This window comes from Nestor notabilis, unplaced genomic scaffold (genome assembly GCF_000696875.1).
Source record: "Nestor notabilis isolate BGI_N333 unplaced genomic scaffold, ASM69687v1 scaffold30393, whole genome shotgun sequence".
Lineage (NCBI taxonomy): Eukaryota > Metazoa > Chordata > Aves > Psittaciformes > Psittacidae > Nestor > Nestor notabilis.
The window spans coordinates 302-20,546 of record NW_009923803.1 but is presented as its reverse complement, the minus strand read 5'-3'; the positions used below and the strand labels follow the sequence as shown (position 1 = coordinate 20,546).

At 37.8% G+C, this 20,245-nt stretch overlaps 2 protein-coding genes across 2 annotated transcripts; one reads left to right on the top strand and one right to left on the bottom strand.

Moving 5' to 3' along the window:
• Positions 1-293: 293 nt before the first annotated feature.
• On the top strand, positions 294-15,602 carry LOC104404011 (kinetochore-associated protein 1-like; the record flags this gene model as incomplete). Its single annotated transcript, XM_010012332.1, has 25 exons — positions 294-398; positions 857-985; positions 1,659-1,775; positions 2,159-2,268; positions 2,512-2,722; positions 3,388-3,477; positions 3,810-3,981; positions 4,422-4,480; positions 4,617-4,833; positions 5,326-5,399; positions 6,131-6,341; positions 6,449-6,558; positions 7,168-7,217; positions 7,580-7,658; positions 8,295-8,413; positions 9,249-9,384; positions 9,682-9,777; positions 10,690-10,746; positions 11,166-11,220; positions 11,300-11,363; positions 12,389-12,518; positions 13,547-13,636; positions 14,203-14,348; positions 15,194-15,284; positions 15,555-15,602. Coding segments are annotated over 25 exons (2,766 nt in total), but the record flags the coding sequence as incomplete, so codon positions are not given.
• Positions 15,603-17,098: 1,496 nt separating this feature from the next.
• On the bottom strand, positions 17,099-18,463 carry LOC104400967 (vacuolar protein sorting-associated protein 29; the record flags this gene model as incomplete). Its single annotated transcript, XM_010012331.1, has 3 exons — positions 17,099-17,462; positions 17,630-17,865; positions 18,254-18,463. Coding segments are annotated over 3 exons (564 nt in total), but the record flags the coding sequence as incomplete, so codon positions are not given.
• Positions 18,464-20,245: the final 1,782 nt, after the last annotated feature.

Genomic DNA, 20,245 nt, shown 5'->3' with positions numbered 1-20,245 from the left:
TTACATAATAATTATATATTCATAATGGTTTATTATGCTTTTTGACATTGTTTTACCGTTGGTTAGTATGGGAAAAGCTGCACACAGAATATTCAAGAAACACTCCTCAGTTCAAAAGCACTTGGAAACAGAAATCCTTTTTCTATCTAGAAGAGATCTTTATAAGACCTTAATTAAATCTGAAAATACAGTTACTATAGTGCCTCCTATTCTGCAGTAAATGACAAGAGAAGTTGGAGGCTTAGAATTTATTGTTAACGATGTGCTGACTGGTTGTTGGTTTTATATAACAGCTCCATGATGGCAATACAATGGCTGAAACCAATCGCTTGGTCATTGCTATGAAACAGAACAGTACTTCAGTAATCACGAGCACTATCCTGGCCTTACTACACAAGGTAAGAATCTGGCTGCTCTGCCTGAGAGGTTAGGTACAGTGGAAGCTTCATCTTTGCGGGATCCTTTAAGGACTCCTAAATTATAATAATGGTCTTTATGATCTGTAGGTCTCCATCTCATTTTCAATCCTGGTTTCATTTGAGATTTGTAGACTTCTAGTTGAGGGCAGCTTTTTAAAAAGCTAGCTGAAAAACCTGCAATATACCATCTTTTATGGCAGTTTAGACTAAGGGAAGTGACTTTTAGACTGGCTTCAGTATATTTAGTTTTTAAGTTCTAAAATCTGAAATGCATTTTTATTCTGTTCCCCCCCCTCCCTTAAACACCCAATATACTTCTAAATTACAGAGTACTTTTAATGTATTATACTTCATACAAAGATACCTATTAAAATTAAATGCCTAAAGTTTATAACTTGTTTTGGGTGTTTTTTTTCTCTTTCCTCCCTAAAACACAGGTGTTCAACTGTCGTCTCATAGATCAGGACCTGGCACTGGGATATTGCACGGTTTTGCCCAAGGAAGATATGTTCAATAAGCTGTGGGAGGTCATAAACAATACATGGCAAAATTACAGAAAAATCCTGGTAAATCCACAAGGCACTGCATTTATTCAGCAAATAGAGAATGGTTCTTTCAGAAAAGATATCAGCAATATCATGTGGAAGTGTAATAGTTTGCCGTTATTAAGGGTGCAGCAGTTTGAATAAATTCCTCTTTCATAGGGTGCCACTCAGAGAGATGCTACCTCTCTTTAACACAACGTAAGATTGTGCACAAGCAGTTGTGAATAGTTGGCATGATGGATGTCCAAGCATTAGGTTACCTTATCATGACTTATTCCAAAGCTTGAAATGGGTTATTTCAGGTCCCATCATAATTTATACCTATGTTGTATTTTGGAGAAATTGTTCTCTGACAGCAGTTGTCAAGAATTTGAATGAATAACAAAGTCTATTAAAATATAAAGGAACATGGGAAGCAAAGCAGAACAAAGAAATGGGAAGAGTGACACAAATTTGCAGAAAACAAGGTGTCTAAAAATACCTTTTGTATTAGTTTCACTAGTACAATATTAACAAAATATTTCTGAGAAAGAAACTCAATTTTGAAGTAGCTTTGAACCCCCATCTCGGGAGGTAGGATAATGCTGATACTTCCTCTGTGAGGCTGAATTGTTTTAAGTTCCTTTAAGGATTTAGACCCAATTTTCAGAGTATTTGTTATACTGGTGTTCACTTCCCTTCTCACTCCTTTCAGGCAGTGGCTCTGGTTGGGGCACAGCTTGCTAACCAGTCTGATGAAGCTGAAGAAAAGAAGAAGTTCCAAGAACTGGTTACTGATGCAGAGTGGGGTATCCAACTTGGTAAACTTGGCGTAAGTTTGATTGGTTAGTTGATTTATGTTAGGGGTTTATTAACTGATAAATGTCCACATATTCTGAGATGCATTGTGATTTTTTAGACACATTTTCCATTCAAATGAAAGTTGGGGGTTTGGTTTTAATTTTTCATTCTGATTGTCTGCTCATATAAGCCTCAGAAACTGAGAAATGCAATAACTGAGGGTGCTATAAAAGAAATTTTAAGTGCTTAAATATTATTTGGCACAGGGCATAGTCAACAAATGCATTGGTTTTTCCTGCCCTAAAAGTGTCTGAAAGTAAAGAAAACATAAAAGGTTGACTATGTAGGAATTAGTCTGGATATTGTCTTAAAGACATCTTTGGAAAGAGGATAAAAATGTTTGGTTTTCTGCAGATTTCTTTTGAGACTGTATTTAGACAACCACCAATAAGGAAGAAGGAGCTCATAAGAACACTGGTACAAAATCCTAAAGCAGACACAGATCTCATATTGAATTACTGCAGGTAAGAATTGAAGCAAATCAACTGTGTTTAGTTGTGGCTGCACTAATAACCGGGCCTCCTGAAATCTGTTTGGGTTTAAATAGATACTAATTCATGTAATATGCAACTTCTTCTGTTTGTTGGGGTTGTTTTTTTAGTATTAATCAGGATACAAACTGCTCTCTGGTGAATTATTCATAAGGAAATAAGCACCTTGACAACACCAAAGGTCACAGGGAAAATAACAACTGTGTCCTCTTCCAGTACTTTCAAGCTGGACAGTGATGCCGCACTGCAGCTTTGCATTGAGACGCTTCTTCTCCAGAATGCTAATACAAATCATGTCAAAGATGACTCTGCAGAATGCAGGGAGAAGCAATCTCATTCCACCTTACTAGCTAGAGCACTGGAAATAATTCCTCTGCTGAAAAGCACAGAAGAACTGGTCATCAGCCTCAGTGGAATATTGTACAAGGTAAAACAACGTAAAAACAACCAAAAGAAACAGAAAGAATCCCTGGAGTATGTATCTAGCCTCAAATGCTGCATGTCACTTGAATGACACATTAAGAGCAACACAGAAATATGAAAAGGTTGTATTTTTTCAAGTGTTCCTAAAGAATGTAAATAAGTTTGGGGTTCTCTGGTTCTCTAGGGGAAAAAAGTAGAGCAACCTATCTGATTTTCTTTAGACAGGTAGAGTCTTTCTTCCCAACCTCCCTTAAAACAACCACCTGAAAATAACCAAAGGAAAAAAGTAATTTCTAAGTATCAGCACAATGGAAATAATTCAAAGTGCTCCATGAAGAACAGGGAGAAAAAACTTATGTCTTGGTTGAGTTTTCTTTGTTTGCTTGGGTTTGGGGAATTTTCTTACTGGGGGGGAAGAGAGCATTGGGGTTTTTTGCTTGTTTTTCTTTTAATCACTTTCTCTGGTCTTTGCAACATCCTGACAGGTTTTTTTAGGCTTTAAAAATGTGAAGTGGAAGTCTCTTGTTTTAGAGAAGTACATCATGGTGCTTCTATTGACATAACACTGAAGAAAAAGTTGGTATTAAAATTGGGAAAAGTTAACTCAGTTTATGTTTTTATAAAACAAATCATATAAGATCTTATAAAAGAAATCATTATTTTGAACAGCTTGATCCTTATGACTATGAAACTATTGAAATTGTCCTGAAAGTGATACAAAATGCTGATGAAAAGAACACCAGCATCCAGCTGAATCAGGTATGTCCAGATATGTTGCCATTACCTTGCTAATAGCACCTATGTCCTGTTTTTTCTATTTATGAGCAGAGCTATTCAAGAGTCTGTTGAAAGTAATGGAATTTGTCTATCTACACAGCCCTTATTCAGAAAATAGCATTCAAGAAATAGTCATCTTCAGTTGCTTCTCAGCAACGGCTCATAGCAGGGATTAAAACTCTACCAATATATACTAACTCTGCCAAAAAGCCCAAACACCTCCAGGGAGCAGGTAGAAATACACTAATCTTGTGGCTTTTTTGCCTTTTCTTTAGGTTTTTTCTTACTTTTTCTTGTTTTAATTCCCACCCCAGGCTTTGAGCCTCCTCAAACATCTGGAATCTTATAAAAGAATTTCCTCACCTGTAGACCTGGAACACCAATATGTTTTAGAGCACATGATTCCTTTATCTCCAGCTGCTCAAACCAGACTGCCTTTTCATCTGATATTCTTTAGAACTGCACAATGCTTCTGGAACATTATATGTAAGTTCAGTATTCTGTTATGGTTAGATAGATGTATAATTCCCTTTCTCTGCTATCTGTGAACTTTACAGTTCTACCATATCTATTTTATATTCATTGTATTTCTTTACTAATGCAGCTTTCATCCCAGCTTCTTCTGAAAGTGCTTGTGCTCCCAAAATGCTACTGGTGTGATAACTGGCTTTCAGAGGAGCTAAGACAATATAGACAATGCAGAATCCTGTCCTCAAATACTTTTCTTATGGCCTCTCAAAGACCAAAGTAACCCATGTATCCCACTTCCCAGGCCACTGGGGATAATTCAGATTATATTCTTTCTCTCCCAATGGAAGTCTGCATCTAACAATAAACTGAAAGTGCTTAATTTCACGGATAAAGCTGAATTGGACTGTGACACTATGATATATGTGTGACACTATCATGTATCTTTTTCCTTTCAGCTGCAGAGCTCAGTGAGGAATCCTTCCCAACACTTCTCCTGATTTCCAAACTAATGAAGGTAAAGTAGCATCCTGAAAGAATTTATTTCAAAAATCATTCTTTTCCCCCCCAAAAAATAGCTTCTTTCTTATCCATGATTTTGGCCTCACTATAGAACTTCTAGCAACTCTTCATCTGCTTCAATGTTTTTGTAGGTTTCACTGGACACCTTACACATGTCTGCAGCTCGACATATCTTTGAAAAGAAACTGAAACCAAAAATATTTGAAATGAGAAACACTGGATATACATCCATTGTTAGCAAGGAAACAACTAAAACCGTGCAGACCATCCAGTCATATCTGCTGTCTATAATTAACCCAGAGTGGGCTGTAGCTATTGCTCACAAGATTGCACAAGAATTTCCAACAGGTGAGATGCACGTGATGACTTGAGGGGTGAAATAATGGGAGGAGGAGAATAGGTTTGAAGCCTGTGACCAAACATTCGTTCAGTGTTGGATAAAACCCTGGGAAGTTTGAGAATAAAAATGCATTTGTCTCCTACATCCAGTTTTGAACAGAATGTTAGAACAGCCATTTTATAACGCAACATCATTCTTAAATCCTTTTCTTACTTTTTTTAAGCCACGTTGTGTTGCTTAAAGTTTCTGCATGTTCCTACCACCTTCAGACAAGTTTTCCAGCAAAAGCAAATCTGTCAGCCAAATTTAAGCTGGCTTCTCTATTATCTCATTCCAAATAGGTATTTTTTTGCTCTTTAGGCACAAAAGCTTTCCTAATATTTTAAATAGCATCTGGGTTTTTTTGGTTTTATTCTTTGAAATAAAATGGATATTCTGTAGAAAGAATTAATGAAAACTTATTTACTTCCTTCACCCCTTTCTTTTTATCTTTAAAAAAGGTCCTGACCATATTCAAGCATTGAAATTCTGTCTCCGTCTAACTGAGAAATGGCTAAAGAACACTACAGCTAAGGTAATGGTAAACTGCTTGCAAGACTGTTGTTGCATAGTTGGGTACTTATGTCAGTGGTTTGGACTGTGGTGTGTAAATTGTACCATAACCAACCCTTTCTCTCCCATAACATTCTCCTTTCCACAACCTAGCAAAAGTTAGGCTTACAGTTCTTGCAGGCTGGACAAATAATATACAATTTTAAGGAAGAATAATATGTTCTTTCTCCTGTTGGGTGCATTTTTTCTTGCTGCAGGAGAATGAGTTAGAATCTGTTCCAGCTGTTAGATCAATGGCATTATTGACTTCTGCTTTGAGTTCCAAGATTCTTTAGCTATTTATAGTAGTACATATAAAGAAAGTCTGCTTTGGCTTGATTCTCTGGCTCATTTTTACATGGTTGATAGGGAAAGGTGAATAAGAATCTCAGCCTTGCAACTGTAGTTCTAGCAGCCAAGTTTTAATATAAAATCTTTTTCCTTCTCCATCTTACCTCAGAATGTCTTAATTTTACATGCTGGTGCATGTGGGGAATTAAATTCACTTATTTTAACTGTGTTTTTCTCACTAGAGCAGGATGGTTAATACTGTCTGTTCACAGAAAAAATACCTGTAGGTACAGGTATGGGGACACATCTGAAGAACAGATCTTGCTACTCAGTTCACTGTTTTAGATTATAAAAAGATGAATTTTCTAGTGCTTTTGAGTAAAAGGAGGTTGTTCTATATAAAACTGTGGTGTTTTGCTGAAGGATGACTCTCTTGAAAAAGTGGAAGTCCTGCAGAAGAAATTACACATGCAGTATAAGCGATCAGCAACAGAAAACATTCTAATAACACATCACCTGAACACTGGAGAGCATTTAAAGTCTGTTGGGAAGCCAGCAAACCTTGTCACTTTACTGTATGAACACCACAGTATAGACCAAAGAATCCAAAACCCAGCTGGCAGAGGTTATCCAGGTGAGTGTCCATAATCAAGTTTCCAAGGAGCAAAATGAAGTTCTTTAAAAAATGCTAAGCAAGCTAATACTAGTTTGTAAATATATTGTCTCTCCCTGTTTATGTAGATATCCACATGGCAGCTCAGGAGATAGCTGAAATTAATGATTTGGACATGAACAAAATATGGGATAAACTGCTGGATAAATGGTTGTGTCCAAGCATACTGCCCTCGGAAGTAAGTCAGCACAGGAGATTTGGGCTTGGAGAAAAGTGACCAATTACATAAAATATGTGTATTTTTATCTTTTGTTCAAAAGACTTGTGAATCTATTTAAGATGCACCTGAATGCAGACTACTAACAACTTCAGTACTTTCCCAATACTGTTCCACACCACTGTGTCTAGTGAGAAGGATTTGAAACGCTTTCCCTTCTCTCTGTAGAGAGATTAAGATCTTATCTTTGTACTACAATAAGGCTGTGTAGCCAGAGTAAAGGAGGTGTAAATATACTGGCATCAACAAACACTGATTTTTAGAATTGGAAAGAGAATGAATCCTCTCCTGTTGCTAACAGAGTTAACTGCTGTCTCTGCAGCATACAGCTGGGTGAGAAAGGGCAGGGAGAAGGCATTGCCTCTGCTTTGGAACACCAGCTCGCAGGCTGGGAAATGGTGTTGACTGCCAACAAATAAAGAAGGGCTCATAAAACCAGAATTCCTTTCTGTGGCTGCATTAGCTGGGGAACCCAGCTTTTAAGACAGGCCTTAAGCAAGAATATGACCCACTTATTTATCCAAACAATTTAGAAAACTCTCACAACTAGATTTTCATGTCTTTCTAAAGAAAACTCAAGAAATCTTCAGAGATGCACAGGAAGATGCAGAACTCCGAAGGTATGTGTGTTGTCTTACGTGCAGTATTATTGCTAATGGGCAGGTTTAACTGTACCCGGCTTCTTAAAAAAACCTGACAGTGTGATTCAGAACTCACTGTTGTGGTCTTATTTTTACTTTCTGGTGACATCAGATTTGAATCATCAAATACTTATGCAATGAAATGCCATTTACAGCAATTTACAGATATAAGTAATTAAGAGTAGCTATTTGGAGGCTTTCTCCTCATTTTCTACATCCTTGCAATCTTTTACCCCTAGTTGCTTTTTGACAGAGAAATATATTTATATTTGAATGAATATTGACACATTTATTTCAGTTGTGGTGCTATACGTGTATTAAAACCAAATGCATTCTTGCAGAGTTATCTATCTACTTCAGTCTCGCCCAATGGATTACAGTTCAAGACTGCTTTTTGCAATTACAACATCTGCCACATCTGTAAGTTCCTAAATTCTTATTTTAGCTTGCTACTTCTTTTTTTACCTCTTACTAAAGTCAAGTGTTGTCTACCTAACTGCATAGATTTCATTCTAAGGCCTCTGTATCTGTATAAGCTCTCCTCATCTTTGGAGTAGAACTGGGGTGTCCATTGAATTTTGCTATTGACTGTCAAGAGCAGCCCTTGAACTTTGGTTTTCTAAATTTATTGCTGATAATATCTAACTTCATTAAATGTCTTTCTAGAATGTACTTTAAGCTGGTGTGATACATTGGCTAAGTTTGGGTGGAATTAAAGCAGAGTGGTAGAACTGATTTAGCAGAATCTTAATCTTCAGTCTTAACGTATTTGTGATACTATATATCACTAATATTTTTCTTGCCTGATATAATAGTCTTAAGTCTAGAAAACCACCTGGTTTAGCAGCGTTCTTTGAAGCTGACAAATAGTTAGTCTGGTTAGTAGAAAAGTCGAACGTGAACCAGGCTGTTGTTTAGCATGTATTTCCACTAAATGAATCAAAAACATCTTAGAAAGGATCATAATAAACATGTAGTAAATACGTATAACCCTCTTTCTAGTTGTTCAACCAATTGTTGTGACTTTTCACTGGGGTTTTTTTCTCCCCCTCTCAGCCAATTGGTGTCACTCAGCTGACGTTTGCTCACAGGAGTAGAGCACTTAAGTGTCTGCTCTACTTGGCGGATACCAGCACTGTGGAATCACTCTTCAAGAAAACCATTGAGAAAGTAAAGTAAGAAGAATTTTCCTTAAGGTGTTCCTTAATAATGATGCTTTGTTGGTCTTTAACAGCCCTTGGAAAAAAAATACATGACACTTGGAGAATTTTTACTAACCTGTTCCTTGAGCTTTTAAAGTGAATTTCTAAAGAGCAGAATTAGATCTTTTAACTTCACTGTAATGTGATCAGGTGCATCACAGTCCTAATTCATAAACCTGAAAGTAATATGACATTTACATGGAAAAGATCTTGCTCCATTTTGCATAGATTGCAGTGACTTCTCTAGTGACTGAAGCATTTTCTCCTACCCATATACATCGTACCATCTGTATCAGAACTGGTCATCTTGCAAAGACCTATTCCTCCGCAAAAATAAGGAACCAAAACCCCAACAGCAAAATGTTGTTACTTCAAAAATATCTGTAGAACTAACTATGAAAATACCTAGCCTGGAGTTTCTATGCTGGTAATCTGGAGTTAGGGCCTTTTTCATGGAAAGTGATCTTTTCAGAGTTCATCACACCACACCTGTAAGTGATTCTGTAAACATGCAGTCACTGTGCATGAATGACCTTTGAGTTGCTAGAGTTATAGTAACTGGTTTATCTTTAGAGATGATCCAAACCATCCATCCTCTAGATAAATGAGGTTTCCCTAAGCAGTTACCAGAAAGTTTTTTACTTCATTGAAATCATAAGCACAAATACAGTCCATGTTATTTTTCCTTTCTTCTTTTTAAGCAACAGAACGCTTTCCCATTATTATCCTGAGCTTGATTATGTAAATTATATTATAATAATCCCTTTAACCATCATTAACTCTGGGTGTTGGGGGGACTTTTTTACAGGTATTTTCTAAAATGCTGCATTTACCTGGCAGAGTTTGAAATCTTGAATATTCCATATACTTACGAATCGTTTCATAAGAGTCCTAAGGAAGGAATGATCAAAGGGCTATGGAAGAATCACAGCCATGAACCCACGGTATGATCTTTAAATCCTTTGTAATTGTTTGTTACATGCTGTGTGACACGTTCATCTTTCTACATAGCACCTGCATTTCTGAACATGTTGCTTTAGTGCACTCTCTCCTATTCAGACTCTACTCACGATACACTACTCACAATTATATTTAAAAATAGCAGTGAGTATGTACTCTCCCAACTACTCTCCTCTTTCAGAGGGAGAAAAAAGACCCCAAGCTTTGTGTGCTGGCAAGCAGTACAGGTTTGAAGATCATGAATGTATGTTAAAATGCACCGTGTCCTTGCTCTCCTTCAGGCTGTCAGACTGGTGGCAGAACTTAGTCTAGAATACAAAGTATATGATACCCAGCTGTGGAATGGCCTACTACAGAAACTCCAGAGTTTCAATATGGTAAGGAATTTTTAAGCATGAAGTTCTGCAGCAAGGTGTTTTAGAAAAAGGCTTTTTTTTATCCACTGAGTCCTAAAGAATGGGAAAATAGATAAACTATAAACATACTGTGAGCAATTACTGATCATTTACATGGTTACTTTGGGCTCTTGGATACTGAATGAATGAAGCTTTGAGGAATGTGTGTTTTAGCAGTACTGCTTGAGAATTTTGATCTTAAATTGTTCTAGTTTGTTGGGGTTTACTAAGGCACAAAGCCTGCAGATGGCAAGAGTAAATCCTACGGTAATAAATTGAAATGTTTATTCATATTATTATAAATTTTGCAACATATACATATTTTTGTGTGCAAATACATAAACACATGCACAAACTGTGCATTTATCTATATACATATGTGTACATACACACAAAACTATTACCCCTAAAATGTATTTATGATGATAGTAATCCTGATTTTTGTCACTCGATCTTAACTACCTTTCATTGTCAAACTTAATACAACATTGCTACAGCCTAAGGAGGTAACAGCTGTACCTATCTATCAGGATAGGTATTGAATCTATTAGGAACAGGTATTGAAGCCAGTTGTAATCTAATGAGATTCAGGTACTAATAGCAAAGAAGATGGGATCATAAATTTTCAGCACCAGCTGTATTAAGACTAACAGAAATCTTGGCTATTTACTGAGACAACATATGCTGCTACTGCTTGTGATAACTTAATTTACTGAGCTATAAATCATATTTCCATATGCATCAGTTAGTCCTCCCACAGGAACAGAGTTACCTTGAGGAACTCTTAAGTTTCTGCAGACAAGACAATAAGTGTAATGCAGTTGTGTAGATTATCACCAAATCTTCAAAAGCACTGTAGTATTTTATAATGAAATCTATTATTTTTCTTTTCAGATTCAATATTTAAGAAGAGTTTTGATAGCAATTACTGGGATTTATTCATTATGGGAGGTAAGTTTTTTTTTTCTTCACTTAACAGGAATTTAGCATCCTCTGCGTTATGTGAATGGCAGAATCTATGCCATGAACTGTTATGCATGAAAACATTCTTTGTGAATTACTATCTTTATGACAAAGCAATATGCAGATGAGCATTGTTATTAATCACTGAAACAGCATATCTTGCATTTGTGAGTCCCTCAGTAAACACTTACTTGGATGGTTTTGTAGTGTTGCCATTACTCAAAATACGGCTAAATCTCAGACTATGAGATGAGGAAAGCAGCATTAGGGAATAATACATCCAGGATAGAAGGAAAATAAAATTGACAGGCTTCTTCTACCCACAGTGGGTCAGGATGTCTGTGTTTACCAGGACACTTAGTTACAACTGTATTTGGCTATTACCTTAATTGCTTTGTTGTCAACAGATTCCCAACTTCAGCCGAGCGTGGCGAAGCGTGGTTCTGTCACCGTTTCTCACAGGTAGAGTTGGTGTTGGCTGTCAGGCTTGTCTAGTAACTTGGTTATATATTTACTTTATCATGTTCTCTTTATTTCTTAGCTTCATGTCCACCGAGTCCTAAACAGTTAGAGGAATGTTGCGAGTGTTTTGTGATTCTGCTCAAGTAAGTAGGTAGTAAATCCTGTATTTGTATTAATTTGAGTGGGAATGCCTGTTTAATTTCTCATGCAACAGCCTCCCTGGAACATGCAAAGGAGCTCTGAAAACCAGGGAACCCGAGGCACGAGTAAGAACATTTTGCCTCGTGGGAAGCACAGGATCAGGGCACATACCTAAAAAGAAATTCTGTGTTTGGCTGCAGGCTGTTGACAACACGTGCTGTAACTCAGTACCTTGGTTCTTCAGACTGTGCTGGGAACTGCTCTCTGAGTTGAGACTCAGAACCAGCAGCACAAGCTGATGAAAACCAATTTGTCTGCCCCCATGAGGGATAGCTGTTCCTGTCCTGACGTTTTTAAAGGACTGATGGTCAACACTAAAAGTCCACTTGCTTAATCTCTTTCTTAGCCCACAAACTGGCATGTTTCCTAAAACACTAACACAGAGTGTATGAGAGAAAGAATTAATTTTCCTACAAAGACATGACAAAAATCTAATAGCTGCACATCTATAAATGCACTTAACCTATGGTATTAATGTTCCAAAGCACTCTGTGCATAAAGCAGTCCTGCATTGCCTTTACAATTTAAAAACCAAAACACAATAAATCATCATCTCATTCACCACAATGCTCTGACTTGCTCAAGAGAAGCACAAGAGCTCAGAGAGTCCAACTTGAACTAAAAGGTTAGATAGGAAATACTGGAAAAGGATCCAGCTGAAGAACATGCCTACACCACTGTGCATATATATACCTATGTACTAAAGCACTACTCTGAGCAGTTGGCCAACACTTCCCCTCAAAATAGGGCCTTGAGTGTTTGAAAGAGAAGGAGTTGGGGTTTGTTTTCAAGCTAGAAAATTGTCATGCTTTTGTATTACAGAAAACTTCAACTCCTGTATCTTGGTTGTTTCTGAAACGATGAAGTAAAACTGTATTATCCTATCTGGCTTAAAAATTACATGTGTGTATGTATATATATATATGTTGAGAACTTTTTATATATCATTCCTCATCTTCTTGTGAAGGTGTCCTGTTCTGGCTGACTTGGATGTCATCGGAATAGCTAAGCAATATGCACAGTTGGACCTTCCTGCCTTTGCTTTGGGGTGCCTGTTGCTGATCCCTCAGTCTGAGAAGCGAGAACAGCAAATCCAGGTAAATAGTAAGTTTTGTGTTCTACCTGTGCAAGGGAAATGCCTTTAAGTGTGTGATATTCAACAGAGACTGTGAAAGATAGTAACATATAGTTCCAGTTTGTTTAAATATGTCACTGCTGGCAGCTGCTCAGCATTTCCCATCCACAAAGGTTGTTCCTCTGAGTTTGTTCTTCTAAAAGGGATCATGTGAACACTTCCTTTTTTTGGGTTTTTTCGGCTTTTTTTAAAGCAAAAGCAGCAGCCTCAAGTCGTCCTCAACAGCTGTGTCATATGACTTTGCCCTTTGTGAATCTGAGGACATTTTATGGGATCCCACCCAGAAACCCATGTTAAAAAGCCCCAACAAAACCCAAGCCATAGGCCATATACCTGCTACAGCAGTTTGGAGTTGATGATAACATACATAATTGCTAAGGAGCTACCAATGGGGTAGTTTGACAACAGATTGTAAGAAAAGTCCTGAATCCTACTAAGTGTTGAGTTGGAAGCCCCTGACTTCTCAGAAAGATGATTCATATGCATCACAAGTTCTGATAAAAACCTTTTGCCTTAAAGCCATATCCTTACTATTCACGTATCTTGAGTTTCCTCTCTTCTCATTTGTTTCCATTAATTTATGCTCTGCATTGTTCTCCCAGGTGAATCATCATAGGCCATTCCCATGTTTGTCAGGAGCAAACTGGCACCACTAAAGGCATCTCAAATTCAGACTTCCAGTCATTCAAGTTAAGCTCAGAAAGATTTTCCCAAGTTACAGCACTTGTGTAAGACATTTAGTCTGTTGGCAATGAGTCAAAAAAACCCCAAATCATCTACAACAGCTACAGCAAAATACCCTGTGAGAGTTAAAAGCGAGGTGTACTATCTTTCAGTCAAAGACCACAGGACCTGGTTGGATGATTTCATGTTTGTATCTACAAATTCAAAATACTCATTGTTCCTGAATAAATCAAATACTTGCCCTGAAGGAAGAGTTTCTACTTTAATCACTCATATTACTAACGTTTTGTAACTTATTTTTACAAGGGCTTCTTATCGACATGTAACACAGAAACTGTGCTGCAACAAATAGATGAGCACATGAACACTGGAGAAGTAGTAGCGTTTGCTTCTCAGGTAAATAACCATCATTTACTTTGCTTGCCTTTGACTTGGGGGCTTTTTGTTAGATAAGATGATAAAAAGATACTGAGAACCTTTTTACCCCTCTCCCCTGATCTTGCCAAGCATTAGCTGACATACTTGTGAAACAGGGCAACAATTGCAGGGATTTTTGCATTTTTATTGATGTTGTGCAACTGAAGAACTCCTGTGTATGTAAACTGTATATACACACAGTGTTACAGGCTGCTCTCTTCGTGGGCCAGCCTTGTTTGCAGCAGCACTACTTTATTTTTCTGAATAGTATTTTAAGCTAAAAGGCCAAAGGGCTTATGGAACTGCACTCTACCTTGGGCTGCCTTTCTAAGGGCAAGTTTCTTAATTCACTCCCTATCTGAATCTGAGATTAATCTTCATAAAAGCTGCCATTTCTCAGCACTAAAACATAAAGTTTAAAATAAACAAATAACCCTGCTCTATAGGAGTCCAGCAAGAAAACTCTGAGCTCCTTTCATTCAAAAATAACATTTCTCATGTTTAATATATTAATACTTTTTCATTACTAAAACTTTAACCTACAGATCAGATCTTTGGTTTTGGACAGTATCATAAATGAGAAGCTGTATGAAAAATTCTTGAAAACTAAGTATTTTCCACTGTTGAAGCAACAACTGATGAGTACTCACAGACTAAAAGAACTGGTGGATTATTTTGTCAAAAAGAACTGGTAAGTTAATAAAAGGCAAAACAAGTGATGCATTACTGATGGTAATTACAGAAACTGAATCTCTCTTTTAGTTTAGTTTATGTCATGGAGATTTCCTAGTACTTAGTGCCCAATAATTTTGGAAGGTAAAGGAATAAAAGAATCACACCTCACTACTTTGCAGTCTTAGGCCAGACTTTCACAGTGATATTCAAGGCAAGGTAACAGCTTCTAGAGCCTGGACTGGCAATCAGATCAAATACAGTTACAACAGCACAAATCACCTGACTGAAAAAGCAAATACTTTTGAATGGCTTGACCATACCTTTAGATGATCTCAGCTCGGAGGTGCCGGAGTCACAACTGCAGCAATACAAACACTGAAAAAAAGAAATGAACTACCTGTGCTCCACACCTAGGAATTAGTGGTTTTCAAGAGCTAGAACTACCTCTTAGGTTCCACTTAAATAAAACAAAGGGGCTTGCCAATGAGCCTGCTGCAAGGCTGTTCTCAATGAGGAATCCATCAGTGGTGACTCGCAGCACTGGGGCATTGAGCACAGCTGCAGCCTTTCACTTCACACCCCAAATACTCAGTATTGTGAGTTACCAGCTATCCTGCAGTCAGAACGGGACAGGAACCAGTAAATAACTGTTTAAACTCTAGTATACACTGATTTTATTAGCAGCAGCAGGTTAAATGCTAGGCTTGTCATGGCTTTTTTCCCTGTACTGGGAAATGACAGGAGCCATCTGCAAAAATGTGGAGTCATACCTTATTGTCCCACTTCAGTGTATATAGTCTGAATTGTTGGCCTTTTAGGGAGCTTAAGTTGACAAAGTTGATAAACTTTTGCCTCCTACAGCATTGATGATGCTACAGCCCTAATTCGAGAGTATCAAGAGAAATGTGGAAACCCCACTCTGCCAGAGGTACCATCATCTGACCTTCTGAAGGTAAAACAAACCACTTCTGTACCTCATGCAGTGCTTTCTCCCTTTTTTCTACACTAAGAATCTGCCTTAACTTTTAGCAAAAATACTTGTTAGCTGATTTATTTTAGTAAAATATACTGTATATAAAAAATATGCCTTTATTAAAATAATTCATTTTATTTGGACCAAATCTGTGCCATGCTAAACATTACGCTTTCAGGTACCTTCACAGCTTTTGGATGCTATCCCCTGTTCCTAAGCCCTGTTAATAATGGTTTTTTCACCTTCCAGATGTATGTGAATGGACCAGAGACCTCTATACTGAACTGTCATCGGTAAGATCTTGATTTACCCTTTTCTCCCTCTGCTGGCAAGAGGAAGGCCATGCATTGAGAATGCTCCTACGGTCAAGTGAACATTAAACTAAAACCTCAATGCTCTTATACCAAGAGCTGTTGTGAGCTTTCCACATTTTTTTTAACTGTTCAAGGCTGTTTCTTCTCCAGACTCTATCCCTGTTGAATCAGTTCAGATTTACAGCAGAATTCCCTGTTTTTACTCAACAATAATGTTCATATTCTGCACTTTCATTTTAGGAAGGATTAGTTTATTTCCTTCTGTGTATCTCCATGTTTAAGTCTGCATCTCTAAGATTTCATTCACACAAACATAACCTTGTGTAATTTTGATAAACTGTTTTTAAAATTGTAAATGCTGTACTTGATGTAAAATACACTTTGTAGTCTAATTGTAATTTTACCTACAGTGAGCACAAATAAACTGACTTCTGTATCAATTTTGGCCTTATGGTATTCTATAAGCCTTTTTAATTATGCTGTTGTTCCACTTAGTCACTAACCTTCCTCAAGTAACATGTGCCAAGCTCTTATTTTCAACACTGTTCTTCCTGTGTGTCTGCAGCAGGACAAAGCAATAGCCACGTTTCACTGCATGAAGTAGCAGTTAGCCAGAAGTCCCCCGAGATAGCAGGCTGAAACACTGGTCTCTAAGGTAAAGCAGATTTATTTTGAACAGAAGTTATTTAGTCAGCTCATTACAGAGTAAGGGTTCTAGCTGATCCTTTAAACTAATGCTTTTCCATAAAACTTAAAAGCTTTGTGACAAATATTGCACAGCTTTTTGCACAGATACCACACTGGAAAAAGTCATAATACAAAGGCCAACAGCTGCAAAGTAAACAGGCCACCACTAAATGTTCTTCTGCAGAAGACAAAAGTTAAAGCTGTGTTTTTATTGGAAAGTTAGCAAAATGGGAGCTGTTAAAATATATTCAGTTCCTTGCAGGCATGAGAAAGGAAAGCCCAGCAGTCTTGAACAACCCATGTCTTAATCTCCAGTAGCAGCATGAGTGTCATATGGAATTACATATTTAAAAGCTCTGCACGTGGAGCGAAGTGTGTGTATCTGTAGTGTCAGATATAAGCCATAAATAAAGGCAAGGCTCTCTTCACTGATTATAGAGTTAATGAGACCATCATTCATTAAAGCATAGTGGTATTTGAAACCACTTTGATTATAAAAAGACTAAACTTTCTATAGTGCAATTACTACTGTAAGTTACGAGTTAACTGCAATAGTTTCAGAATCAATCCATTTTATTCTTCCAACTTAACTGGGAATGTTAGAAGGAGAAAATTAAGTATCATCAACTGGATTCTGAAGCAAACATAACATGGCCCCGGAGCCCCCAAACTTTTTGTTCAAGCCTTTTGCAATTAAATATCCTTCAAAAGTCACCAAACAGAGCATGGGGCATTCTAAAAGCACCTACAACTAGTGCGTTTTTTTCCTCAACACCAGTTCATAAAGCTTAGTTTTTCTATGAAGTGGAGTTTATTACAACATAAAGGAACAGTATTTAAACAGTTACTTTAATGGAAAATTTTACAAATCAATTCATACAGAGAAAAGCAAACACAATGTTGTTTTAAAGTTATTACCAAGAAGCTACATTGTTTAAGCTGTTAGTGAGTAAGGGTAGGACTGTAAACTAGCAATCAAGTATTGGAATTTGCAGTTCAGAATGAGATGGTAAAAGTACCAGACAAGCCAAAACATGTTTAAGATTTTTTGTACTCAATTCTTTCTACTTTCACATCATCTCCAATTAGTTGATAGACATATGTAACTACCGTGGAAGCTTGGATATCCATCAGCACAAATGAAGGAATGATGTTGCTGGAAAGAGAGGGAAAAGTTCATATTAATTGTGAGTATATAATCCCCTCAGCAGTGTTTCGCTGCTACTATCAGCCCTTCCTCTGCCCAGCATCTAGAATGTCAACATTAACTTTCATAATGAGTTTTGTAGTTATCCCCACAGGTAATTCCCATACTTCACTTACTTCTCTAAGGCATGATAGGCTCCTGTAGCTGATCCCGGATTGATATAGAACTTGTTTTCATGTTCAAATGCCTCAAATTTGTGTGTATGTCCTGAAATTAGGATGTCCACATCAAACTGCCTCTGTAGCAGTGCCAGGCTGGCCATGTCACCCCAGGGAATAACCTGATGGCCATGAATCAGCCCGATTTTGAACTGTCCAACAGTTACAACTTTCTGTTCAGGATAATTCAGGTTCTAAAAAAGAAACCAAACACAGATCAGATCTGCAGACTTACAGTTTAAAAACAACTCTATGCAACACCAAGAACAGAGGGAGAAAGCTTCTTAAGACTCATATCATAGAATCACAAATCACAGGTTTCGGTTGGAAGGGAGCTTAAAGCTCATCCAGTTCCAACCCCCTGCCACAGGCAGGGACACCAGTCAATGTGACTGGCTCTGCTGCTACACAATGAGAGCTACAACACTGGAGACTGGGGCAGGATGCAATAAACTTAAGAGGTCTGAGAGCAGCAAGTCCTGTTCCACCACCCAAGCTCAGTTTGCCCTCTTTTACTTGCATTACAAATAACCCTTTATGCAGATGGACAAAACCAATGTCATTATCAAGAGAGGACACTACCTCATCAAAGTCCCCTCTGACAACATGGACGTCTCCAGCCAGAGTCTTGAGGTAGTCATAAGTGTCCTTGGTGCAGAGGTTTCCCGTGCAGAGGATGTGTTGGATCTTCCCTGGAACCAGCAGCTTTTTGAACTTGGCTGGGAGGCTGTTGCATCGATGTGGAATGTGAAGATCTCCCAGTACTAACACCAACTTAGGTGTCACCACAAGAAAGAAAGATCGTTACAAGATGCTCATTAAGACAAGAACCACAAGCAAACAGAAAGCTTTACAATGTGCTCTTCAGTTTCATAACTTGGCATTTTGATGTCTACTAGAATAAGACTGAAATTGTGATGGAATATTATTATATTGAGGGAAAACAGGGCCCTTACTACCATAGACATTACCCAGAGGGGGCCTTACCAACACAACAGCCTACAGAATCTCTTTATTTTATTGCTGAAAGCCATTGCAAGGTGCAACAACAGAAATGTTACTACTTGATGTATTTTACACAAATTTAGGAACTACCATAAACTATCCCTAACACATGTTCCCAAGCACAGACCTGGCTAACCTGTGGCCAATTCCCCTTAAAACTCAAACCCAGTTTCTTCCTACTTTAACTAAGTTGTTCTCTTTCTTACCCAAAATAAAAAAATAAAAAGGCAAAAACAAGCACTGAAAGTTTGCAATGTGTTAATAGCTGACCAGAACATGAAGCTTGTTCCTTATTGAGGAACCACTGAACAAGAGTAAGACTAACAGATTAAAAAACAATGAACCAGGGCACTGCAGAGAAGATAAACCGCACTCCTAAACATCCTACACAGAGTGCTGTTACCAGTTCTAGATGCTCATAGTTGCAGTACAACAGCTGCAAGGAGAACACAAATTTAATGGGGGCTTCAAAATTAAGGATTCAGGTGAAGTAAGACCATGGTTTAACAGCACAGGCTTTAAATGTGCAAATAAAGAATTAATGCGAGCAACAGCAATAAATTAATTATGCAAAAAGGGCATGAAAAGCTCTATAAAGCACAGGATGTGACACCACTGCACTGCAAAAACACTGGATCTACAGTCATCCCTGTTAACTTGATGAACAGCTCCATAATAAAAAGTTTATTTTCCAACCATAACACTTTGTTAGTAGCAGCACCTCAAATGACAGCCATCAAATGCGCTTGTAAAAGACGCAGCACACAGATACATATATAAGAAGTAACAACTATGCTAATAAATTATCTTTTTTAATATTTACTTTTGGTATTTTAGGCCATGCAGCTGTCTTCATGCTAACAGGCATCAAAAAAGCAAAACTTGGGTGGCTTTTTTGTCTGGGTTTTGGTTTTATCGGGGCATTTCCATGCCATCAGCAAAGCTACACATCTTCAGAGAACAGATGGATGAAAGTATTGGTAAAGCAATACAAGAGGTTTTGAATCAATGAGCTGCCAACTTAAAACCAACCCAGAACGGGGTGGGGGGAGGGAAAGACATTTTTTATAGTCTTTCAAGAGTAGCCAGTGAAAAATACCCTTCCTACCATCAGTATAGAGCTGCTATAGTTGAATGCAAGTAGAAAATGGGTAATAAGTGATTTTGATTATCAAAGTAGCAATAGATAGATTCTCTGAGTGATGCTTAAGGGACTTGGACATGCAATGCCAGTTATGTATTTAACGTTGAATAAAATTACCCTGCCACTTAAACCACACAACCCCACTGAAGTCAGCAGAGTGTGTGCATTCAACAAAGACCATTTCCTTTGCTGACAAAGTGGCCAACCCCCAGATCACATTTGAGCACCCATTAATTAAAGAAAAACTTGGCAAGCTACGGTAACGAAACCTAATTAAAAGCACTGAAGCGTGTTTAATAATCACAGCTATCTGCAGCACGAAACAGTGGCAAAGAACGTTATGCCATCTGGCTTTAACTGGGAATTTAGGTGCAATCTCGAGCATGCTTTGAACAGCAGCCGCTAATTCACGTGTCCCATCTGAC